General features: G+C 51.1%; 1 protein-coding gene across 1 annotated transcript; it reads left to right on the top strand.

Moving 5' to 3' along the window:
* Positions 1–18546: 18546 nt before the first annotated feature.
* BARX1 (BARX homeobox 1) lies at positions 18547–22852 on the top strand. The gene is made up of 4 exons (XM_075052778.1): positions 18547–18952; positions 20831–21119; positions 21257–21341; positions 21704–22852. The coding sequence occupies exons 1-4, from the start codon at positions 18748–18750 to the stop codon at positions 21866–21868; spliced, it is 744 nt and encodes a 247-aa protein (XP_074908879.1). The 5' UTR covers positions 18547–18747; the 3' UTR covers positions 21869–22852.
* Positions 22853–25771: the final 2919 nt, after the last annotated feature.

The following is a 25771-nucleotide window of genomic DNA, read 5'->3' on the forward strand; positions in this document are numbered from 1 at the left end:
GTGTTTAGGGTTTTACTGGCCCAGAGCTGGAATGCTGAGCACGGCTGTGAACACACCATGTGATATCTGTTCCCAAATTTTGTCATTATATAATTACATGAATAAACAAACTTCCTGCTTGCTTCAGAAAGAATTTATGAAGTTCATAAAATTCATAGAAGAAAGCATAAAGTTTTCTTTGTCTTGTTGTAAAGATACAACCACAGAGGCATACCGCACTTTTTGAAATAAACACTGGCTTTGTTCCTTTCTGTCTGAAATAAGGAAAAAGATTAGGTTTTCACCACACCATGTCCTTGGTCCGGCTCATGGTGCAGCTGCACAAACACTTGTTCCAGTGGTGTGGAGGGGAAGGCACAGTGGAGGGGGCAAGCCTGCCTCTATCACCGCTCATTTTGGCAGGCTGAACCCTGAAGGGCCCCTCAGGACAGTGGTGCAGAGAAATCTATGTTGCAGAGATGCTCAGAAATGTCATATTTTGAAAGATACATTTTGTCGCTCAGAGAATGAACCAAAACCAGGAGAAAACTCAGCAAGAGTGAGCATGAGGCTCCCAGATGCAGCCAGGAGAAGGTTATTTATGCTTAGTCAGAGCAATTGTATAGAATACAAGGGGTGAAACGGGGAAAAGGAAGCTTTTTCTTTTCCAGGAAGAAGTGTGAATTCAAGTTTGGTGATAATCCTAGGAAGACAACGAGATTCTCTAATAGTGTAGGGCCGAGTGTGAGCCTGATGCAAATGGAGTAACTCCAGTGAGGCTGAACCTGCCTACCACAGATCTGAGTTTTGCTGTTTAGATCTTACAAATCTTACCTGACTGGAACTTATTTTAGATCAGCACATGCCACCTTGTGGCAAATTAACATGATGCATCTGTTCTTTTTCCAACTCAGTAAAACACTTTTTTCTTTATTAAGGTTCTGCCCCTTTTTTATATTCCTTGGGTTGCTGTGGTGGCAAGATGGGTTTTATCTCCAAAGTTCCTGTGCTTCATTTCGGTAGTTGCTGCGTAGCTTGGAAATCGCACTTCTTCAACGTGGTGGTATTTTGCCACATGATGTTAGGCCGACTTAAGGTGTGCTTTTCAGCAAGGTGTTCTGAGCACTTTCCAATTCAAAGCCAGCAGCTAGCTGAAGAATATCTATATGGGGATAATCTGTAAAGTAAGGTATTGTAAAGAATATGGAATGTTTACCTTTAACCTTTTACCTTCATTTCTGCATCCAAATTGTTCATGGTCCTTACCTCTCTTGCACAAGCACTGGATTTAAACGCTTTATTCCTCTTTTTGTTTTCTGTCTTCCCGCTTGCTCACTGGGGATAGCAGTGTTCTTTTCCAGTCTAAACACAGCCTTTAGAAAGATGATTTTGGTTTTCACTACAAGCCTTTCATTTGCACTGTTTATGCAGGCACATCATGCATTGTACAATATCTGTCTTGTCTGCAGTGAACATCAGTGCAATGGGAAGGGAACAAAAGACTATGAAGGATTATCAGCAGATGTAACGAAACAGTGCCAACAGCAAGAGAAAATAGCTGGAGAGGCTGCTTCTGGGGTTAGAAAAGTCCTCAGTGGAATGCGGTAATGCCATTGTTGTGAGTTTGGAGAGCAGATCCCAAGTACAAGCAAGATTGTATGCAGATTCACTAGAGCCGGTGAATCTTCTAGATATTGAGTGTTTTGTTGGAAATCATTCACCTTTTTAACTTTCCACCTTATCTTGGAAAAGACGAGTGATGCCTACTGCCACAGGTTTTCCAAGACATTTTGCCTGGGCACTGTGTTGGTGACACTGCCTCCCACTCAACCCTCCTGTCCTCTGGTACACAACAGCATGAGGATGGAAACTCCTTAATGTGAACTGGGTTTCATTTCAGAGCAGGACAAGCGCAGCAGATATAATTCTGCTTCCTGTCATGCCCATTTCATGTCCTTTAATTTGGTTTCGTGTTCATTTGATTTCTTCTAAAAAAATGCAAGTGTTTCTCTGCCATGTTACCAGCCTTCTCCCTATTCTGTAGAGGTTTCTTATTCTCACTGCTTTTTTTTTTTAATTGTCTTTTTTTTCTGGGATTTTGTATTGAATTTCCTTCTACTCATCTTTTGGGGTTTTATGTGCTTTACATTTGTTAGCTTCAAGACCTTAAAACCGTGCTTTGGCCTTTCTAGTCGTGGAGGCATGGTAAGTCAAGTGAGAAATTGTTCAAAGTAAGTTTGTTGTCACAAAAGGGTAAATATTTCTGTAGTTTACCTTACCCACACTTTTCATTAAAGGATTTTTTTTAATAATAACTATATCTCAGCAGAGAGCTGATAATCACTCCCTGTTTTACAACAGCACAGGTAGATGAATGGAGAAAGGTCTGAGTGTCTCAGGCTTTGAGTGGTTATACTTGAAAATAATGATTAAGAAATTTGATAGCCGAAGTCTACAGCTTTGACGATGGTGAATTCTTTCCCAGATCAGGGTAGGGAATACAGGGACTTTGAGACCCTCTTCTCCCCTTTCATGTGGTTTGTGTTCTTCCAGAAAGATGTTAAAGAAATAACTTCGCAGTAGGTGAAGGTGTAACCTGCTGCATTTATTTCAGTAATCTGCTTTCATCGTTCATCTGTATGTACCATTTTACTTTCTAAAACAAATGCTTACATATTTTTCATTTTATGAAGCCTGTAATGGTTGAAGTTACATGCAGTTCTATAGCTGAAAATTAATATGAGCCACAATGGAGAAAAATAAATTTTAATAGGATAACATAGCAGCTGTAAGTTTGCACAGAGCTAATTTAAACCATACACTCTTACCAGTCTGCCTTGAGCATTAGTAAGAAATATCTCAAGTGAAATATAGTTCATTCTGATCATAATTCTGGTGGTAATTTTTTTGATGGTTAAAGCTTAGCAGTCTACAGCTTTTTTTTTTTTTTTTTCCCCCCACATCATAAGTTGTCAGTTGAAGGGGATTTTCAGTGACTTCTACATTAGGTTGGATTTGTTTTTCTGACCTAGAGGTAATAAGTACCAGATCCTCTGTGATGCCCAGTGAAAATTCGGAATCATATCTGTACAAAATTTGATCTGTTTCTTAAAATCAACAGCTGCTAAGACCCACTGTGTGCATTAAAGCAGCTAATTTGCTGCCAGAATGGGTGTTATCTATATCTCAGATTAGAAACAATTATTAACTAAATAATAGTTCTGTTTCTATCAAATGAGAACATGTTGGCACAATGGAATGACTGCTTCCTGAGGGAGATGCTGAAAGAGGAGGGATTGAAGCAGTTCATTTGGGTTTGGGGGTTTTGGGAGTTTGGTTGGGAAAGAAAGAACAAGGACAAAGAGGTATGAATGACTTTTTAACAAAACATCTGGAATGACCAAGGAGCAGAGTCAGGCAGTGAGTGAGTGTGAATCTTTTGGCTGCCAAAACAGAACAACCTGCCACAAGACTGCTGTAGGAAGAAGGCAAAAAATGTGGATCAGGAAGACTGAGCTGCAGAAATGAAGTCTTGTGGTTTCTGGTGGTTAAGTCACTGAACAAAACCCAAAGAGACCTCAGGATGAGTTAGACTTTGTCAAAGAGAATTGCAGGTATTCATAGGAATTTATTGGTATGCCAGCAGCTGGGTGCCCAGAGGGAAGGGGGCAGCTCTTGGTAGGTATGGAAATACTGCTAAAGCACTGTATCGCAAATTGTCTAAGAAGCAGGGTCATTACAGCTGCCTGGTAATTTGCATGATATGTTTAGTTAGGATTTTCATTAAGCCCCATCCAAGTCCCTGAATAAACCCATCCCTAGAAAAGGAAATTGAATGTTTGTGGAGGGGGGAGTGAGCCAGAGTCTTCACCCCTCTTACATTGTTCACTGTACAGGAAGAGGAGTAAAACATGACATGGTCTAGCTCAGTGCCATCAGTACTGTCATCGTAACTTACAGCTTGTCTTGTGTTCCAGAAGGCTGTTCTACAAATAACAGTCAAATGTACCTACTGTAATTCTGCCTCTCTTGACATAATAGCAGGGCAACACGGAGGGATTTTATGAGCTCTGTGCCACTCAAAAAAACCATTGAAAACCTTTAGGTAAGGGGTCAGTTTGCATCAAACTCACAGCATCTGCAGGGTGCTGCAAGAGTTTTTATGGACTGTCGGAGAACAAAGACTTGGAGCATAAGTTGTATGATAACCTCATTAACAGAGCATTAGGTCATGCATGAATGCAGGATGTTCAGAAAGGTGTATTTGAAGTACACCTTCACTATTTGAAGGGAAGATAAGTTAATTCAGTGCATTTATCAGAAATCAGTATACATTGCAAAAGTAGACTATTCAGATTTTACAACAAATTTGTTTTGGCTATGGTCTTGACTACCATCCATGAACATTTGTGCCAGTAAAAACAGGTTTGGAAGCTGCCTGTCCAGAGTTTAAACTGACAAGCATATGCCTTCATGCTGGAAAGGCGTGGACACTTGGTTCTTCAGAGATGCAGGCAACACAATGTGATGGACCTGCTTTGTCACAACTAACTGTTTTGCAGGTGGCTTTCCTGATTCCACAGAGTTGAGTTATTTTGGTTTTAATAAAAAAACGAGGTCTTTAAAATTGTAATTGAACTCAAGGAAACTGCATTTGATTCAGGGATATTATGGAAACAATAAAAAGAGGTTTAAAAAAATCAGCAGTTTTCTGGAGATTATTTGCTCAGCTCTACTATTAATATTGTTTTGTTTGCCAGACTATGATCAAAAACATTTGGCAGGCAAGACGTGGTCAGGAAAGTGAGCCAGTAAAGTTGAGCTGTCATCTAAGTACATACAGAAAAACTGTTCTCTTGGCATGAGAAACAGACTGTTTACAGAAATAATAAACATGCCCTCTAAAATTATGTTCCTTCTCTCTAAAATCATGGAAGGTCACAAGACTTTGACCTTACAGAAGGAGCATAACACTTTATGAGACTTCTGTCAAAGCACATGATAAAAAATAAATACACTGTAATAAAGAAGTGTCAGTCTGATGGCTCAAATGTGCCTTCCTAACGTATCCTGTCTCCTTTCTTTAAGATGTGGTATGCATACTGCCACGCAAAGGAAGCCCATCTGGAGGGGATATCAAATCAATCCATTTTCTTGATGTATCGGTTGATGTAATTAACTTTTGTTTCATCTCCCAAGTAAACCTTGTAAACAATAAAACGTGTCAAAGTAAAATAGAATTTATTGAAAAGTGTAATTTGCAAAAGTCCTTATGGTGATTCAGCTGCTGGATAGAGCCCCAGATGCTGAGTACCTATGAGGAATAAGGGACTGATCTGGCCAAGAAGTGGGTTTTTTCTGAGCCTTGACGACAGATGACAGAACTGTAAGCAAGGGAGAAGGTAGTGGCTGGCTACCTCAGCAGCTGCCTACAGCTGGAGGAGGAGTCTGTTCACCACCATTACCAACGTACCCAGAGGGTGGTAGTCTCACCTTCTGTTAGGTCTTCAGGATTTCCAGGTTTACTCTTTATTTGGGTTCCTCCTTCCTCCTCCGTAAAGCTGTTTGTTTAAATGCTGCTGTGTAAACTTCAGGCATGGGAGTGCAAAATATCACTTGTTCTTGAGAGCCTAAGTAAAACAATGCAGCTTTCCAGTATCATTTGAACGTCTCCAATGGGGACCCTCAGCCCTCTGTTCCTGGCGCTCTTTGTTGCAAAGCGGTGACCAACAGCAAGGTTCTGGTTATATTGGCCATAAACTAATATAGTTGCAGGTGTTTCCCTGCAAAACTTGGTCTAGGGCAGTCTAGCATCAGGTAGTATTTACATATGAGAACTGAGATGAGGGAATCACAAGACCTTTTCTCTTGATAAATACGACTCTTCAGCTGCCTGTGAGTAAAAGTCTGTTTCTAAACCTAACTACCGTAGCATCTCTGACTAGGAGCTGCTTATCACAAAAGGCTGTTGCCACTAAGGGAGAGAGACAGCCCAGTATTCGCAAAAGACAATATTTGAGTAACAGGTATTTGAATTACAGGTTGCACATGAGCATCTCCATTGACTACATAGAGAATCAAGAAAAACGAGCCTTAGTAGCTTAATCTTCGTTAATAGTTAACAAATCCCTTCTTCCCTCCCCTAATTACTTGCACAGCTATTTACTTATATTCTTCCCATCTGCCACTGCTAGTGTTCACTCACACACTGCCCACTACTTACACAGAGCTGGCAAAGGGGCTTTGAACTCACAGCACAGGTACAGTTGCCGTCGCTGTATTTACCTGCAACAGCATGGAGTTCAGCACGGACTGTAAATCTGAGAGAGGAGCAGGATAAGCATTAAGCATAGGCCTGCACTGAGCTCTGTGCTGTCACAAGTATATTGGTGTCTAATTGAGCTAGGTAATAAAACAGTCAAGAAGCTGCAACTCCATTTTTGAGGGCAGTGCAGACTTGCAGTCAACACTGCTGGGCTACCTGTGGATTTTATGGACTGACGTTACTCAGTGTCATACAACCATTAGCCCTTCCTCTGGAATCCCTGTAGTTCAGAGGAAGCCAAAGTGCTTCCCCACTGCCTTCCTCAGTTGCTGAGGTCTTCCTCTCCCATACAGCACAAAACCAGCCAGATGAGCCCTGTTTTGGAACTCCACCAGTATAGTTTATACATGTGCAGAACACAAAAGGTATTTACATTTGTAAAGCTTGAGCTCTCAGCTTGCTGAGGGTGAGTGTGCAAGTATTTGGCTTTGGGTCCATCTCCCCCCTGCCCCACAAAACAGTTTAATCCAGAGGAAAAAAAAAAAAGAAAAAAAAAAAATCTTCATTTGCTGGTGTTTTAGATTCTGTTTAGTTATAACTCACAACCCCAAAACATAAGAATCAAGTTTAATAGTTCATAAATTATACAACACACAGCACATACTGTTGTAATCTGTACTGCACATAATCTATATGAAGTATTAACACCAATGTCTAAACAAAATACAAAGTCACTATAGGCAATCTTAAACCTCAGCTGTACAGTTTTTCTGAACTATTTTAGCTATAACATGATTTTTCACCCGTCTACCCTCATATGGTATTAATTCAATTGTTTTATATGTTGTACATGCGTAAGAACTAGAAGGGATTTCCTTAAACAACAAACATCAAGGATAAAAAGGTTGGTGTTTATAAAAATGTCAGACTCAAAGGCTCTTCCATAACGTGTTAGAGGATTGCTATCATTTAAGACTCAAAAGCCAGTCATTCAAGAAGTCCTCCAGAGAGAAAAGGTAATCCTGAGTTTCCACTCGTGAGTTACTAGTCTGATCCCTCAGCAGCGCATCAGCAGCAGGCATGCTGAAAGAAGACCAGAGAAATTTGGACATAGCTTAAAAGATCTGAAAAGGGCTGTAGGATAATTCAGTTCTATAGCAGGTAGCTTTTGATCACTCTTGGGTTTGGTTTGTGCCTAGAAGCTCAGTATGAAGCAGCTCCGAGTGCGGTGCAGTTGACATTCATGCGGTGGTCTATTGCTGCAAGGTGTTGAAAAGTTAACTTCTCTTTTGCAGCTGAGCTGTTGCTCTTCCATAGGCAGGGTGGCAAATAGAAACCATTAAAAGACATAAGGTTGTCCTTCGTCTTTGCCGTTTATCTGCAGCTCTATGTCTGTGCTGGAAGGCAGTGCTCAGTCACAGGGTGAGGTGGGAGAGCTTTCAAAGTCATTGGGCGCAATCCCAGTGGTGACTGACCAGCTTCCTCCCTTGTAATCAAATAGAATATCAGCAATATATAAATATATATTTAGAAGAAAGGAGGTTCATGTAGGAGCTTCAAAATAACAAAAGACTTTGAAAACTGCTATTTCAGTTAAAAAAAATGTGATCTCCCTGGGAATGCCTGTTATACAGAGGTCTCAGAGCCTTCTGAGGCAGAAGATTTCGGTAAGAGTTAGGAGGACCAAAATTACTTGTCACGGTTGATGGGGGGAGCGGAATTGAAAAGGAGTGCGGTGGTAATGTAATCTGGAGCTTCACAGAGGTGAGGTGATGTGTGGTTCTCATGTAAAAAAGAGGGAGCAGAAGCAGGGTCTGGCGTGGGTTTGAGGAGTTGCTCCCACGTACTCCTCTGCATCCTGTTTTCTGCATGGCTGCAACATCAGCTCTCATACCCAAAGTATGCCGAGGTCTGTGGAGCCAAGCAGGAGGTTCACTGCTGAGCAGGGCTGCGTGGGTACTTACACGCTGTTTTGCAAAGGCTGTTGATGATCTGCAAGAGCCAATGTCTGAACTGTTGGATGTGCAGATGGATAGGTATTGCCAGTTACATACAGAAACTTCTTGGAAACAACTATTCTTATTGTTTACTGTCATTGCTAAAATCGCAGCTTTTGTGTCCTCATGTTGCCATTCATTGAAATATGTTAAGTAGAGCTTTCCCTTTTTGAACCAAAATCTTGTGATACTAACAACTTAATTAAAAAAAAAGGTCTTTTGCTGGAACTTTATTTGGGACGTGAAGGGAATAAACATGATCTGCAGCTGATTTCCCTGAGTAAGCCAAGGGCCTAATTCGCTTATTAAAACTACTGAAAAGATTTGCATTAATAGTGTTGTACTGCTGAAGCTGTCTTTAATATACAAGTATTTGCACTTTTTTGCTGTTGACTTTGGTGTTCAGCACTATTGTGTAAGTACAAGCGCCAGGACGTTGGGAGGCTTTAGGCCGATCTGGCTCTTGGTGAGAAGTGTACCACATCTGTAAGAACAGCTGTAGAAAGGGAGACAAAAAGGTCAGTTCTCACTTACCACTGCCCTGCTGTGTGGCTTCAGGGCCTGACTGTCGCCCGCTGGCATTTCTGTGGTTGCCTTACTGGCAACATGGTGTTGCTTTAAGTTCACTCTTCCGTAAATCCCCCCTCACCCCGTTACGCAGGCTAATGTTTAGTAATTAAAGGCTAAGCTATTCCCCCTTTCTCTTTTCCTCTGTACTGATAGTCCTTCTATTCTACACTTTCCTTTTTCGGACGTTTTAATTGCCAGCTGAGAATTGTTCCTACCTTATATTCAACATGAAAAAAAAACCCCAAACCGGTGCCCAAACATCTCTCCAGCTGCCCCTTTCCGTGGCTGCTGGGGCGGCGGGAGCAGGGACTCCCCTAGCCTCGCTGGCCAAACCTCTAGCCCAAGGCCCTCGAAGCCTCCGGCGAGCGGCGGCATAGGCCCCCACCGAGAGCGAGACGGGGAGCCGCCGGTCCCCGGTGCCGGCAGAGGGCACCCGCGGCCCGGGCTGCCGCGCAGGCTTCCCCCGCCGCGGCTGCCGCCCGGCCTTTCCCCGCCACTGCGGCGGGACCGGCCGGCCGGCCGGCCGGCTTGCGGTTCGCCCCGAGCAGGTTTCCGCGGAGGCTCGGCTGTGCCGAGGTGTGTGTGCGGCGCTGGCTCTAAGGCGGGAGAGAGCCTGAAGAGAATCGTGGGGAAGAGCTACCGGGGAAGGCAAGAAGGGCGCAGAGCCGGGTGAAGTCGATCCGTCCGTGGTTCCAACAGATAACTGTCAGTGGGTTCTTGGAATTCCGCCTTAGAGTCAAAAAACGTGCGAGTGTCATAACATGTGTGTGGGAAGCAAAATTGTTTAAGCTTCCTAAGCAGTCGTGGCCACATATGGGTTTGAAATTTACTTCTGGACACAGTAAATAGACATTTGCCCTATCAGATGTAAGAATTGCAGGGTAGGCAACATAAAAATCGGTTCTCGTTTCGCCCGAAGTGGATAGCAAATCTCCTTCTTGTGACTTCGGTGCGAGCAAGTTTTTCCCACATAGAATTCAAAATACCCGCTGCAGCATCAGGGGCCTTAAGTCCTTCTGAGAATGCCGGTCCACTAGTGCAAGAAGAATAAAAGACCTAAAGCACAGTCCAAATTTTGCCTGAGAAAGGCCTGTAGGGTCAGACTGGAAATCAGAAACCATTGCACTTTTTTCTTTAGCGTTATAAGAGCATTGGTCTTTCTCAAGGCTAATTTTAGAAAGCCATATAACTCTCGTTAATCATCTCTTAGAAAGGAGAGGAAATCTGTTACTGCAGTGTTCTACGTTCATTATAACTTTCAGGGTGGTAGTATATGGGCCCAGGGTGCACCCTGAGAGTAATTAAGCTAGTACGGTGAGTTCCCTTTGTATGAATGACGAAGGAATTAATTTCTCAAAATCTCACACCTTCAAGGGGAATTTTCTGTGTCCAGATTAACCTCTATTAACATTGTTTCTTTTAAAGTATTTCATTGAAACATGACCTTCCTAATTCCCTATTTCATTCTAAATTAGACTGGCCCCGTGAACAGTAGTAAGAAAGACATGCTATCCCCAACTGCAGTGGGGTACAGGAGGAGGAAGCTGACAAGTGTAAAAAATTTAGCCTTTCTCTCTTCCATCCCAACCTAAGTGAATCTATGGGATGGATTTTCCACAGGTGTAAGCATCGCAATGTAGTGAGTTTGTTAGTGTCCACAGACAGCCGGCAATGTGAGCCGGGGAGGGTCGCTGCAGGGTGCAGGATCTCAGCTGGAGTGGGCAGAGCTGGGGGGACGAGCACTGAAGTTAACAGCGAGAAAATTAGTCTTGATTTCACTTGCAGTCCTCTGTGACCTGGGTTGGTTTTGAAGTAGGATATGCTAAGCAAAGCCCTGCCCTGAGGAGTTATACAGAGGATGCACAGAATCTTCACACAGGTTGGCTTACAGCATCAGGGGGGGATTTTGGCTGGGACGCTTGTCCTCCTGGAAGTTAAGGATCTCCCGGCAGTAGGAAATGGCACGAAAACCACGCCATGAGACCACGTGCATACGCCTGCAAACCGGTGCCGCTGGCCTCCTGCCACCTGTCATGAAAATCAAGTTCCCTTAAACCCAGATCCTGCTCCCACTGAACCGGGGACACAACTGCCACCAATGTCACCTGGTTCAGGACCAAACCTTGTTCTCAGTTGGGTTAAATTTAGCATGTCAGCACAGGGCACCCAGGTTTTGTCATGGGCCAGGGCTCCCCATGCAGATGCAGGCGAGGAGAGCCAGCCCCTGCCTGGCTGCCTGCATCCCTCACACTGAGCACAAGTACCTCTGTTAAATATTTTAACCTCATCTACTGATTTATGACCAAGACTCTTCCAACAGGTTTTTAAGAATCCATTGAATCTCAGCCAAGATTAAAACAGATAAAGACTTAGGAACGTCAACAGCATACAGAAATCCTAATCCACATGGCACAATTTTATTAAAAAAAAAAAAAAAATCTAGCCTGCAGTGGTAAATCATACTCAGTTTCTGAGTGTCTGATGTCTGGGAACCCATGTATCTTTAATTGCCTTCTGTTATTAATGCTCCCCACAGCAGGTAATGCTTGCCTGATTTGCCTCAGTCCATAGGAGTTGATGTTTCCATGATGGCAGGTTTCAGCCGCACCAGATCAGTTGGCCTGTCAGGTGGGATATCTGCAGCAGTCTGCATTGCAAAGGGAAACTTCTAAAAATAGAAGCCATTTAGGAGATTTCAGACACCTGGTTGTTCATTTTTAGAACATTTTTCTTAAGCATTTTTTATTGGTGTGATTTTCTTTTTGGTAAGCTTAGGCTGCAGACCCTTCTCCTGTGCCAGGGCCATTAATTTCTATAGGAATGAGCAGAGATTCTGTTCCTAATCGCTGTTGTAGGGGCACTTTAATGTTTTTGTACCTGTATTTTAAAACAAGATAACATACAAATCAAAAACGTGTTTAAGAAATAAACTAACAGAAAGGAACCCTTAATCACTTAATTGTTTTATACTGTCTGGCATTTAACGAAAGCTATTTTATGTAATGGGCTCTCTAACTTAGGGGGTTTTGACTGGCTGTAGCGGTGCTTGTGAGAGACTGGGAAGTCAGCTTTAATATGATTTTAATATGTATAAAACATCTTGTTATTTTTTTAAATAAAATGTTTCAATTAGCCATTATTGTGTTAAATGACTTAAACATCTCCCTGCTGATCTATAAACCCAAACCATCCAGATCTGACGTAGTACTCAAGAACTAGGAACCAAAACTGACTGGAGGCTAACCGTAAAACCGAAGAATGTAGGGATTTTATTCTGTTTCTTCACTTCACTTTTAAAAACCGAAGGCTCCAGCTCTGCACAGATGTAGTCATTAACTTAATTTTATGAACTATAAACAGTCCTATTCCAGTCAGTCGACGGCGCACACGGTGAATAACCTAAGCACACACACTGAAGTGTTTACAGCACAGGGGCTAATGTGATATCATTAAGGGCATCCTTAATTTTGCAGCAGATGCAGGGGTTGCTTGAATTTCAACTAATACAAGAGCATTAAGGACAATTTGTTGTTTTCTGTCTGAAACTCGTTTATCATCTAGAAATGGGTAGTGCAGCCATAGGTGCTGTTTCAGGTGGAGTGTAATTATTTTATGAACTAATGTACCTATGGTTAACTTACCCTTTCAGATATCTTCTGACTGTCATTTGCAAAACACGTGTGTTACCTGCAGTTTCACACGCGCAGCTCTGCATCCGTAACTCCGGTTGTAGCCGTGCTGTGTGAGGTCAGTTTTGATGTGAAATCCTGGACTGGGGGATTTGTGCTGACCGCTGACTGGAGTCCAAGGCCTGTGTACACCATTGCACTGCTTTTTGATAGCAGCTCTGGGTGGAGAAAGATGGATATATATGCTGTCAACAAGGGAAAGTACAATTGCACTCATCTGTTAGCTGACACACTGGTTTTAGGGGCTGCAGCCACCGTGCTTTTGGCAGTGCTGGTGAAGGAGCCTCTGAAGCTACAGATCTCTTCATAATTAGAAATCAATTCACAGAGGAGAGGCTGTCACAAGAAATACTGTTCAGCCTGAAATCTAATCACGTTTGTGGCTAGCTACTGGCTTGTATTTCCAAGCATTGCATCCCTTGTCTGTGAACTAGGGAAAAATTGAAACTAATAAATAAATTAGTAAAGTTTTAAAATCCTATATGTAAAAAAAAAAAGAGAAAGGGAGAGAGAGAGGCTTTCATGGTCTGTGTCTTACTGTTTGTGCTCTCTAGGTGTTCTGCAAAATAAAAGGATGCCAGGGAAAAGGTGTTACAGTGGAACGGATGGGTACGCGGTTGCCCACAACAGAGAAGGAGTGTAACCCTCGGGTGTGTGTTGTCCCCTGTGCTGGTGGTGGGGAGGGAGGTTGCGCGTATGGGGAGCTTCTGATTTTGCAGGCTATCCGATCGGATATAAATTAAATGTATTCAGACCCGAGCAGTTTTAGGTGTCGTTTCCTTGTAAAGCTCTGGAAGAAATGGGGGACACCTAGTTTGTGAGAGCCGTGCATGGCGGGGAGGACGGGTGATGTACCTCCTATGGCAGGGAAATAAAGGGGCTGGGGCGCAGGTCCCCACAGCCCTCACGCAAACCTAACTGCATCCTCTAGACGTGACTCTCGGAGATAACTAACCAGTCGAACTGTCTGATGAGGCCAGGTGTTTGCAGAAAATCATTTTTAGAGGGATACGCGTCTAAACGCTGATGAAGCTTTACTTGGCCATTAAACATAATGTATTACTCAGGACTGAGCTATTCCCTCAGCCCTGATGCTCCTTCCCAATTAGCCCGTGATGTCACGTTTTCCACTCTCTTCATACCACTTTGTGGATTTCCTGAATATTAAGTGCCATGAGAAGTGAGCGAGTGGGAGATTGCGGTGACTTAATTCCCCTCCTCGGACACCCTGCAGCCGTGGGAAGGGCAGGGGCCGCGGGGGTGATGTTCCCGCAATGGCATGAGGGTCCCCCCCGCTTGCCCCTGCCCCTGGGGACGGGGAGGCCGGCGGCGGGCAGAGCCCCGCACGGCCCGGGGACCCCCTGGCCGGGGCGGGCTCCGGGAACCGGCTCCCCCCGCTTGCCGCTTCGCCTCGGCGGTAGGCACGGCGGGGGGGGGGGGCATTTTTTTACGGTGGTGTTTTTTGTTTTTTTTAAAAGGGCATGTTGGAAAAACAGAGAAGTGTTTGGGGTTAGAATGCATCGAGAGCTTGGCTACAAAAGCACTTCTTCATGAACCCGGCTAAACACCGCTGCGGGGTTGGGGGGTGCGCGGTTTGTGGGACCAGTGCTGCGGGGGGCGGGTACGGGGGTACGGACCGGGCACCGGGGACCCTCCCGCTCCTGGGAACGGGGAGATTCCGATGGGAGAGCTCGGAGCCCTTGCGAGGAGCCGGGCGGCGGTTCGCGGAGGGGAGCGGGGGGCGGGCGCCGCTCCCCGGCTGCAGCCCTCCGCCCCGGCGGCTGGGATCGCTCCGGCGAGGCTCGCAAGCGATCGTCTGCTGCCCTTTTCGTGTAAAAAATGTTTTCCCCGTCGGGATGTTTCCTGAGGGATGCAGGAGGCAAAGAGTTTGGGTTATTTTTCGCGTAACGGTCGTTCGAGTGAGGAGAATGTTGTGAGGACTTAACGAAGGGGCCGGTGACGTGCGAAATTCAGCGAAACTCTTCTTGCCGACAAAACGGTGATTAATCAGCGAAGCAAAAGTACTCCTACCCGCCGTGAAGAATTTTAAGCCGCTGGGTGAACTTGTTTCCTTCCTCACAGCAAAATTTTCACTAGTTGAACTGTCATCCTTTTCTGAGTTGCCCAGCCAAAATAGTCATCTATCGAGATAGCTGAAGTGTAAGAGTAAGCAAAGGGAGCCTTTAAAAATGCGTTCCACTTTTAGATAAAATGAAAAATAGAAGAGCTTCTTAATGGCATAGATGTATTGATAGTTTCTGAAACTAGTTACGTACATTTATATTAAGTTGTTGTAAAACAGGTAACTCTAGAAACAGTCTATGTTTCTACCAGTCACATAAAGTCTGTCCCTGAAGCAAGCAAAAAAAAAAAAAAAAAAAAAAAGCCCACTCAGTAATGAGGAGCATTTTTGCAGAGAAAGATTATTCCCTTCTAGTAGCTGGGACAAAAAGTCTATAAAATTTGGGGCCTGCAGCTTGTTCACCCAGTTCCTCCCTAAAGCCCCACGTATTTTGCAGAACTTCCACTCTGAAATGATGCCTTTTATAAAAAAGCGGTTGTGCGAATCGCTCAGGACTGTATCTACCGGACAGAGTGATGCAAAATAAGAGTGCGGGTTTAGGTGCTCTGTAAGAGCACGGGAAATTAGACAATTTCAGGCACTGTAAGAGTCACAATTTAAACAAAAAAAAAATTGACTGATGTACTTTTGGCTATAGGATTTCCTTTGCAACGATTTTAAATTATTGACTCAGGCTGCAGCCGGATGGTGAAGTTCGTCCTTCCTCTCTTACAGTGCAGCATCGAAATCATACAATAGGAGCGTTTCCCATAAACGTTAATTTTATTTTTTTAAATGAACTTCGGGGCTGTAGGCCTGCTCCCAGGATGGGTTTCTGTTGTGTGATCCTCAGGCCGGCTGTGCCTGCCTGGCTGCAGCTGCTCACATAAGCAGCCTCGGGGCAGATATTTCACAAGGTACATAAAACCTTAAATTATCAAAGGTAATTCCGTATGCTGGGAAATGATACCAGGTCTGCGCTGCACTGAACCTAACCTGCTCAGAGATGGGGATGGGTGTGTGTGTGTAAAAATTTACAGTTATTCATGAGGTTTGTTTTATTTTACAGAAGAAAAAATAATCAAGGTGTGTGGGGGGGTTGGTAATTTATGGTATGCGCGCTATTTGTTTATGAGTGTGCAAATCTCAGAGGTGAGGGTGTTTAAACAATCCGATGTGGATTTGTCTGCTCTCTTGAATGTGGCCCAAATTTTTCTCACTTTACTCATAATTATTCTCCTTGTTATTTGTTACAATAGGTCCAAAGGCCTCTTTTGCCTCTGCCGCTAGAACTCGGTACCTTGGCATGAAAATACCTTGTGATCTAAATAGAAAATACCTTGTGATCTAAATAGAGAAGATGGACAAAAGATGGGCGGACAAAAAGGCGTGTCAGGAACCTGGGAGGGGTTTTGTTCTGATTTTTGGGGGCTCGGTTAACCTCACTAAGGGCTCCCCGGAGCGCTGGGCAGGTGTGCATGAGGGTCGCTGCTGCCCAAGAGATTTCCAGGAGGGAACGGGAGGTGCGGGGCAGGGACGGGGGCGGCCGGTCCGGCCCCGGGGCCGCGCAGCATCTCGGTGGGCTCAGCGGGACCGGTCCCTGCCGCTGCCCCCCGCCCGTGTCCGCAGAGACCGGGGAGGCAGAGACACACCTCTGGCACCCCAGGATGACCGCTGCTTCGGCGTGTTTCACGAACTCGTTGGTGGTCCAGACACTAAGGGTGATGCCTGAAGAAATGACAGCTCTCTAAAAGCGGTCGGGGCAGCGGGAGGGCCGGAGAGGGCTAATAAGTTGGTTTGCAGCTCGTCAGTGTTTCACAGAGCAAAGGGCGTAATTTTAAAGTGAAGAAACGTGGAGAAAACAGAAAAATCCGCGCGGAACTGCTCCGTACAAGTGGCAGTAAACATATGGAACAGGTTATCTAGGAAGGCAGGGGCAGTACGGAGCATAAATTAATTCAAGAAACACCTCGTTTGCGTCGAATGCAATGGCTGAGTTGTACGATGAAACGACAGGACAGTGGGATTTAAATAACGCCAACAAGAGCGAGCAGCTCGGCCTCGAGTTCTCCACAAGTCCTTAAACGCGTCCACGCGTCCCTTCCTTCACGATCGCATTAAAAAGACAGGCCCGGGTGTCCCGATCCCCCGAGGGTCCCCGCAGCCGGCACCTCTGCTTCTCCCTCCGGTTGGGAAGGCCACCCGCGAGGTTGCTGGCTGCCTTTGCGGGTAGCGCCGGCTGCGGGGCTCCCCACGCGTGTTGCGGGGCGGGGACCGCGGCGCGAAGCCCGGCGAGAAGCGCTGGAGCCGGGACAGCGCGGGGGAGCCCCGGGGGGAGCGGGCCGGACCCCCGGTCTCCGACGGCGGCGGAGTGCTGCTTAAGCCGCGGCTGGGACCCGTGCCCCCGTGGGCTGCGCTCACGGAAGGCATCCGCGGGTGACTCCCGTGGCGGTCCCGTCCCGCTTACGGAGCGGGACCGGGCGAGATCCCGCCGGCGGCTCCGCACGCCCCCGCGCATCCCCCGCAGACCCCCTCGCCAGCCCCGCGGCAGCCGGCAGCGGCCGAAAGAACGTGCCGAAATCCCCTTTTTTGGGGGGAGGTGCGGGAGGAAGAGTCGCAAACTATAAAGACAGAGACTGAGCTGCCCTTGCCCCGAGGATGAGCCCGACGCCCGTCCCTCTGCGTGGGCCAGCTCCGGCGCAGAGGCAGCTGCTGGGCTGAGCCGTGGGATGGATACCTGCCGTGGGAATCACCAACGCGCGGTCCCGCGTGGCCGGTGCCGCTCCCGCCCTGGGGAGGGGGCCGAGCCCAGCCAAAAACCCTCCCCCGGCCGTCGTCAGCTCTCCCTGCCGCGGGCACCCCGCCGGCCGGGCTGCCGGGGCTTCGCCAAAATTCTCCCCCCTCGAATCCGTTGGTGCCGACATTTTCCGCCGGGGATTACGGGCGCTGGGAGTCTCGCACGTAAACCTTGCACGAAGTACGTCAGTAACGAGAAGGGCTCGCTCATTAATTATCTGCTGCCTTGCCTGACACGGGCTAAAGGGGAATTAAACGAATCCCGTTGCACCGAGGGAAATGTTCGTGAAAAGGCTGTAAAAGTCAAGGAAAACGGTCCGCTTCGCGCTGTGTTCTGCTTCCTTCCCCGACCAGCTCCTTTCAGTCGGTTCCAGCGATGTGGCCCAGGCCCGGAGGGAGCCCGGAGCCGAGGCCGTCGGGCCGGGCCCCCTCGACGGGCAGCCCCGAGCCCAGCCCGGCAGCGCGGCCCCCGCCTCCCCTCGGGCTGCGCCGGCCTCTCCGGGCCCCGGCTGCCCGCGGCCACCCGCCCCGGGGCTGCCCCGAGGGCTGCGGCCGTCGGCGGTGCCGCGGGGCGGCGGCCCGTCCCCGCCGCGGGGGGACACACACGCACGGCCGTGCGGGTCCCCGGCCGGGGCCGCGGGGCTGGTCCCCCCGAGGGGAGCCGGCCCGTGGGGGCGGGAGGCCCGGGCAGGTGGCAGGGCGGTCCCCGGGGCTGGCTCCGTGTGTCCGTCCGTGTACCCCCCCCCGCCACCACCTCCGGCCGGGGCCGCGTCCCCGCAGCCGCGGCTCCCCCGCCAGCCCCGGGGATGGGGCCGGGGCCGCCCCCCGAAGGGGGCCAACCCTTGTTTGGGTGTCTGCTCTCCCGCGGCGGGCAGAAAGGCTAATTTGCTTTATATGGCAGGGGATCAAATGCTCTGCTGTAACCTCTCGCTTCCAGGTACTCGCCCGCCCCGGCCCCTTCCTTCCTCCGCAGCCCCTCCCGCGCCCTCCCCCGCAGCTCTGACAGCCCCGCCGGGGCCGGCGGTATAATAGGCCGCTGCCCGCCGTCCCGGGGCGGAGTAGACGTTCCCCGGTGCCGCGCCCCGTGTGTACATGCGGCGGTAGCGGCTCCGGCCCGCCGCGCTGCTCGGGGCGCTCCCGGGCCACTCGCGCTGGGGGGGGGGCACCGCGCCGGGCCCGGCCCGTCGGGGCAGCGACAGGGGTAGGGGCAGGGTAGGGGGCGGCGGGGCGATGGGCAGAGCCCCTGCGGGGCTCCCCGCTGCCCGGCTGCCAGCAGCGACGGCCGGGGGGCTGCGCTAGGGCGGCCCGGCGGGCCCCGGCGGCCGGGGCTCCCCCTGCCTCCTCCTCCTCCTCCTCCTCCTCCCCTCGCCGCCCCGGGCGGCGGTGAGGATGCAGCACCCGCTGGAGCTGGGGGCCGCGCACTACTTCCCGGCCGAAGCCTTCCCCGACCACCGCTCGCACCGCTACCGCAGCTTCATGATCGAGGAGATCCTCACCGACCCCCCGGACGCCAAAGGGGCCGCGCCGGCCGGGGAGCTGCTGAAGTTCGGGGTGCAGGCGCTGCTCTCCGCCCGGCCCTACCACAACCACCTCGGTACGTCCCCGGGGCGGGGGGGGGGGGGACGGGGACACACCGCGGCCGCCCCGAGGGCTCCCGCGGCTTGGGGCGGAGGGGGGGCGGGGGGGGGGAGGCGTTTGCCGTTTTAGAGCCGGTCCCCTTGAAGAAAACCTCGTGAATTTTGGCTAAAAAAAAAAAAAAAATCGCTGCCGGGCTTTGCTGGCCCTGCGCATCCCCGCCGGCTCCTCGCCGTGCCGCGGGAGGCTGCCAGGCTGGAGCCCGGCGAATATTTGGGGCCTAAAAGGAAGAAAGCGGCTTTACGGCTCGGACGCCGCTTGCACAAAACGGCCATTGAATTTTTCCCGGGGAGCCCCTTGTTGTTGATCGGGTTTTTTTCGTGGTTTTGGAGGAGGTGTGAATGGCTGGAGCCCAGCGGTGGGGTATGTGTCTGTATGGCTGCAAGAGGCGGCCCGGTGCTCTGCGGACACGGATGTAGCTGGAAACCCGATATATATATATATATATATGTTCTTATATATATATATTATATTTATATATATATTTATTTAAAGCGGGAGCCAGCGTGCTTTACCCACTCTGACAGAGTATCTAGGACAAAAGCAGTGTATTAACGACATAGTTTTGGTGTTTTTTTTTTAAACGCCAGTATTTAATATATTTTAAATGCCAGTATTTAATGTGGGATGGCGAAAGCTTTCATTTCCCAAGCCGTCTTCATCTGCGGAGACGTCGCTTTTTGTCCGTAGAAACGAATGGAATAGGGGGATCCCAATTTTTTGTTTTCCTTTTCGAAGAGGAAACTCTCAAACTCCATAGCAAGGGAGCAACATATGTCAGAATATCTGGAAACTAGTATTATTTTCAAGGTGGGCAGAACTATTCGAAATAGCGAACCAGATAAAAGGCTCTTTATAGCTCTCACGGCACAGGATCAGGCCCTGGAAGGCGTCTATTTGCTTCAACAACGCAATTTCTGCTTAGGCCGAGGCGTGGGAGCCCGCAGAAACTCCTCCAAAAGTCCTTTTCACGCCACCGGCCTTGCTCCCGTGGGTGCCGGCGGGTCGGGCAGGGCGGCCGGGACCGGGGCCCCTCTCGACCCGCATGGCAGGAGCAGAGCACCGGCCGCCCCGAATTTTGCCCGGGTTTGGGGCCAGCGCCGGCTTCGCGGTCCCAGGCCTGGGCGGCGGTGGGGCCGGGCCGGGCCGAGCCGGGGAGAACCGAACCGGGCCGGGCCGGGTAGCACCGAACGGGGCCGGGCCGGGTAGCGGCCCCAGCCCGCCGGGTAGCGCGGTGGCTGCGCGGCCGCGGCTTGGGCCGAGAGCGTGTCCCCAGCAGCATCTTCGGGGAAGGGCTCGCTCCCTTTGGAAACTCTCCCTGTCCTCTCCCCGGGCGCGTCTTCATAGGAAAATCGTGGGGCTGCGGTTCACGGAGAGGGATATGAATTTTTCCCTGGTCGAAAAAAAATCCTGAAAACCGCTCGGGAGGGAAAGCCGGGACGGTGCCCGGACCTCCGCCGCCCGCCGGGGCTGAGCCGGCCGCAGCGGGCCCGGCGGCTGTTGGGTGGCACTGAAGGGGAACGCTTTTCGGTTGACTTAAACCGTTTCCAGTCGTAACCCCCCCCCCCAAGTCATTCCGTAATTAGCAACTGCCGCTTGAAGGGTAAAACTGACCCTGTACGGCGGAGGCGGGGGGACCGGACCCCCGCCCCGAGGGTCCCCGCAGCCCGGGGGGCTCCGCTCCGCCTAGCCTCGCCGTTGCCGAGAAAGGAGGAGAAGGGCCCGGGGCTCCTTGCAGGGCCGGATCCCCGGGGAAACCGAGGCACCCTGCAGCCCCGGGGGTCCCCGGGGGCCGGGCCGGGGGCTGCCCGGCGCTGACGGCCCCTCTCTCCCGCAGCGGTGCTGAAGGCGGAGCCGGCCGCCGTGTTCAAGTTCCCGCTGGCTCCCTTGGGCTGCTCGGGGCTGGGCTCGGCGCTGCTGGCCGCCGGCTCGGGGCTGCAGGGCGGCTCCGCCTCGCCCCATCTCCCGCTGGAGCTGCACCTCCGCGGCAAGCTGGAGCCGGGCCCCCCGGAGCCGGGCAGCAAGGCCAAGAAGGGGCGCCGGAGCCGCACCGTCTTCACCGAGCTGCAGCTCATGGGGCTGGAGAAGCGCTTCGAGAAGCAGAAATACCTCTCCACGCCCGACAGGTAGGTGATGCCGGACCCTCCGGACCGGGGCCGGGCCGGGCCGGGGGCTCATTTTTCCTGAGAAAGGAGGAAAGCTGCCAGCCGAGACGAAAGCTGCCGGGGCTCACCGCCTCTCTCTCTCTCTCCCTCGCCCGCAGAATAGACCTGGCCGAATCGCTGGGGCTCAGCCAGCTCCAGGTGAAAACCTGGTACCAGAACAGGCGCATGAAATGGAAGAAAATAGTAAGTGCCCGAGTCCGACACTTGTGCGCGCCGGGTCCGCGCCCCGCCGGGTACCGAGCGCTGCCCCGCGGGCTCGTTCTTCTGCATGCCGGCCCTGGCCAAAAAATAACCACCACAACAATAATAATAATAAAAATATATGTGCCCCCGGTCTTCAAGGCCAGCGTCGCCTGGGCCCCCGTCCCGGTCCGAGCCTGCCCGCCTTTGCAGCTCGGCCCCGCAGGTGCGGAGGGCGATCGGCGCGGGTCTGTGCTTTGCTCGGGGGGGACGGGGGAGAGGCGGGTTCCTCCCGGCCCGGGCTGACGGCAGCACGGTTTTACCGGGGTGTCCCCCTCCTCTGCCCCCCCCTCCCCGCCTCGCAGGTGCTGCAGGGGGGCGGCCTGGAGTCCCCCACCAAGCCCAAGGGCCGCCCCAAGAAGAACTCCATCCCCAGCAGCGAGCAGCTCTCGGAGCAGGAGCGAGCCCGGGACGCCGAGAAGCCGCCCGAGAGCCTGGGCTCGCCGGCCGAGGTCAGCCAGGAGGAGTGAGGGTCCCCGCCCGGCCCCACCGCCGCCGGCCCCGGCCGCCCCCGCCGGGCGCTGCCCGCCGAGCCCGCCGCCGGCTCCACGCCTCTCCGGCCGGCCGCGGCGGCCCGGGGGCGAGAGGACGGAGGACAGCACGGTTAGTGGGGACGGTCGCCTTCGGTCTCCGGTGAAGCGGGTGGTTTGGTCGGGCGCGCCCCCGTCTTCCCCCCCACCCCCCCGCCGCTCCCCTCCGCGCCCGCGGAGCGCTGCGCCACGGACGCCTGTGTTGTGCGACGGCCCGGAGGGGCCAGGAGGACACTGGATCCCATCTGTCACATCTACTCGCTGTCTAAAACCCTGTGGTGCCCCTAGTTATTCGAAAACTGCATTTTATGTTCAGTTTTATTAATGCGAAGATATTTACTTTATTTCAATAAAGTATTTTATGAACTACTGCTCTGAGTAGTGTAATGCTTGTGAATTAATTTTTATTTTTTTTTTTCCCCCGCGGTGGCAGGTTAGAGATTCAAACCCAAGTTGTGCAGAGACAGAACGAGGCGCGGGGCTGTCCTGGCTGGTCCCGGGGCGGATTCGCCCGTGGGTTTCCCCCAGGGCTCGGCCTGCCCGTGGCTGGGAGAGGCGAGACCCGCAGTCTTTGCTTGGGCAAATTTGGATGCTTTCGCGTTTTAAAAATACGTTAATGGCTGCCAGATAAGTTAATTGGTTTCCGCATGGCGCATCCTAAATGATGCTTTTTTTTGAAAGCCGGTTGGGGCAGAGCGTAGCAGGCTGACAGCACACGGCGGCCTGAGCGCTCCCTGTGAGCTGCTGCGACGTAGCACGAAATCGTGGCGCTTTGCTTTTTTTCCTTACTTTTTGGGTTTGGTTTTTTTTTTTTTTTTTTTTGGCCTTGTTTTCCTCTGTCCCTGCTGTATTTTTGCTTTTTTCCATCGAGATATCAAATTATAGAGCATCTACCGAGACGTGCAATTACCGCCGTCCTGCTAAACACCAGAAGCACCGCGGGAAAAGGCGAGAGGCAGCGAGCGAGGGGAGGGGAGCGGGGCCGGGGCTGCGCGGGCGCGGTGGTTGCGCGGCTGGGAGGGGCACGGCGGGGCAGCCCTGGGCAGGGCCGGGGGCGCTAATTAGGCGGGCCTCCCAATTAAAGGTGGTAATTAGCGGCCGCGGGGGATGTCGGTGCTTCCCGCCCCACCGGGATCGCTCCCCGGGGGTGCCGGTCCCTCTCCAACGCGGCGCTGCCCCGCGCCGAAGCCGGTTTTCGGTAACGCTTCCACCCCTCGCCGGGGCACGGAGGCAGCGGGGAGGGAGCCGGGCTGGGTGTGTTTACGGGCTTTAATGAAGAATAGTCCCGGGCCTGCCGCCGAGGTGAACCCGCGCTGAAGTCAGCCCGTTCCTGACACGGAGCGTTCCCGGTTTTCCTCGTTTGCCCGGTTTCGTCCCGTTCCAGGGGGTCCGGGCTGGCTGCGGAGGTGAGCGGAGGGCCGGCGGGTACCCCCCGGCCCGGCTCGGGGGGTGCCTGGGGGTGGCTTTCCCTCTCCCAGGTGAAATAAACCCCCGGGATGAGCGATGGAGCGTTTGCAAGCGCAGGATGCGGCCATTGCTGAGTAAACGGGAAGCAAGCTCGTGTTCTTACACTAAAATGAGTTGGGTATTTAAACAAACGGTTCGTTTGAAATGTTTTATTTAATCCGGGGGTAAGGGTTAGCGTTGCGAAGGGGGAAGGCGGCGGCGGGGCCGGGCGAGCTGCGGGCTCCCCCGGCGCGGGCAGGGCACGGCGGGCGTCTGACTCGGTCACTTCGTTTCATCCTCTGGCTGTTGTTTGTGGTGAGGGTCCGGGCTAACGACTTCAGTGCTCGTGAAAACAGCGGCCGTTTTTAATTAAAAGGTAGATTCACCGGCACATTAACCTGAATTAACAGAATGACAAGCTGCGCCCGTCAGCGGTCTCAAACAGAGATTTGGGAATAGCTGGGCTTCGCTTATGACTATCGCGCTTACGATATGATGTTAATATTTTCTTTTCACGTTTGAGTAAGTGGCGGCCAAGTGATTATTTTTCGCAGACCGTAAAGTGACTCTTTTTCGCAGACCGTAAGGGCATTAAATAAGGAAAGCTGTGTTATTGTATTTTTTTTTTTCTGCTAGGCAGCGAGCGGGAAAAGCAGGAGGGGTTGGAGGGGGGGTTGGGGGAGCACGTTTTCTGCTGAGCCGGGGCCGAAGGCGGAGCGCAGCCCCGGTTCCCGGGAGCGCCCCGGGCAGCACCGGCTGCGCCCCCGCGTCTCTGCGGGCGTTGTGCGGCGGCCGCTTCCAGCTTCCCAGCGGGATCCCGAGGAAATGTCTTTTTTTCCGCGGCAGGAAAAGCTCCGACGGGAGCTCGGGGGAGCCTTCCCTCGCTCGGCAGCGGCGGCCCGGGAGCCACCACCCCCTGACCGCGGGCATCTCAGCCGCTGGAGTCTCCCCTGGGCTCTCTAGTCGCCCTCCTGCCGCTCAGCCTCGCCCTCCGGCAGACCCGAACCGGCCGGAGACCACCGTCCGTCGGCGGAGGCTGGGTCCCGGAGCACCGCGCTCCCGCCGTCCGCAAGCAAATGGCGAGGAGTCTGTTGGGAGGTGCAAACCAGGCTCTGCATGAAAACCCTGTACCTCCAGCAGCCTACCGTGACCTCTAGATTAATGGGCTCCACGTTGGGAGCTGCTTGCCCGGAGACGTTTGTTGGTAGGATCGGCTTTAATGGCAAACCTGGGCTGCGGACGGAGCCGTTCACGGCGCAGAGCGCGCGGGGGTCGAGCTGGGGAGCCCTGCCCGCTCTGCCACCGGTGCGAATAAAACCCAAAGTCCTCTCAGTCAGATGAGAGATCCGTTAGAAGTCATTGACAATGATACCTGACAAGTGTTTTGGTTTGGCTTTATCTTCTTGTAAAATAACTTTTCTAAAAATCTAAGTTATTTTCTCTTTTAATGAGCTTCTCTATGATTTTCTGTTAAAGTGTAATTTCCCCGTGTCTGGGCTGGCTGGCTGGCGCGGTGTTGCACCTCCGTGACGGCAGCTCAGAGCCAGGAGCAGAGGGGTCCTGGTGAGGTGTCTCCTTCTCTTTGAAAAGCAAAGGCAAGTGCCACCAGCTGTTAGTGACAGCCCTTCCAAACACATGTTGATGCTCTCCAGGTGCATTTACAAAGAGGGCTTTGGGCTCACCTCAACTGGCACTGATCGCCTTCGCTGGCCGGTGAGCCACTGCGAGGAAATTACAACAGGCCTCACCAGCACACAGGTTTGGTGCTGCTGGATAATTTTTATTAGTGTGGCATAATGTTTCACTTTCTAATTACCTTTTACAGCTGTAATGACCCAGTATGGATGCTGTTAGGCTGCGGTGGGTGACGCCCATGTTCACAACACTTCAGCAGTAGAGCTGTGTCAGCCCAGACTCTTGGACATGTCTGGCAGGAGCCCTGGGGAAGATTTGGATGACTTTGTTCAGTGTTGTGATTTCTCCTCAGAGCCCTGTTCCGCCTGCGGGAATGATCTCTCTCTGCAAGCATCCCAAAGCACAGCTGCCAGAAAAGCTGCCCCCCACCCTGGGGGTTGTTTGCCAGTACTGTATAATTCTGGGGCCTGTATACATGTAGCTAATATACCTGATGTTTATTCTCTTTTCTGTATGTAAATAAGCTGTATTGGTATAACACACTTATTCTGGCAAAAATGCATCCATGCTAGGGAGCTCTACCATTTTAATTGTACCAGTATAGGTAAAACAGTGTATGTTTTCTCTGTAAACAGAGTAGAAGGGTGTAGATTGAAGGCTGGAAAAGCAGCACCGAAAGTGAGTTCTTCCCGTGTTTGAATGCTAATCGGGTCACAGTTAATCGGTAAATGTTATGATGGTTTTCTTAGCAAAAATCCATTT

Source organism: Buteo buteo, chromosome 21 (assembly GCF_964188355.1).
Source record: "Buteo buteo chromosome 21, bButBut1.hap1.1, whole genome shotgun sequence".
NCBI classification, from domain to species: domain Eukaryota; kingdom Metazoa; phylum Chordata; class Aves; order Accipitriformes; family Accipitridae; genus Buteo; species Buteo buteo.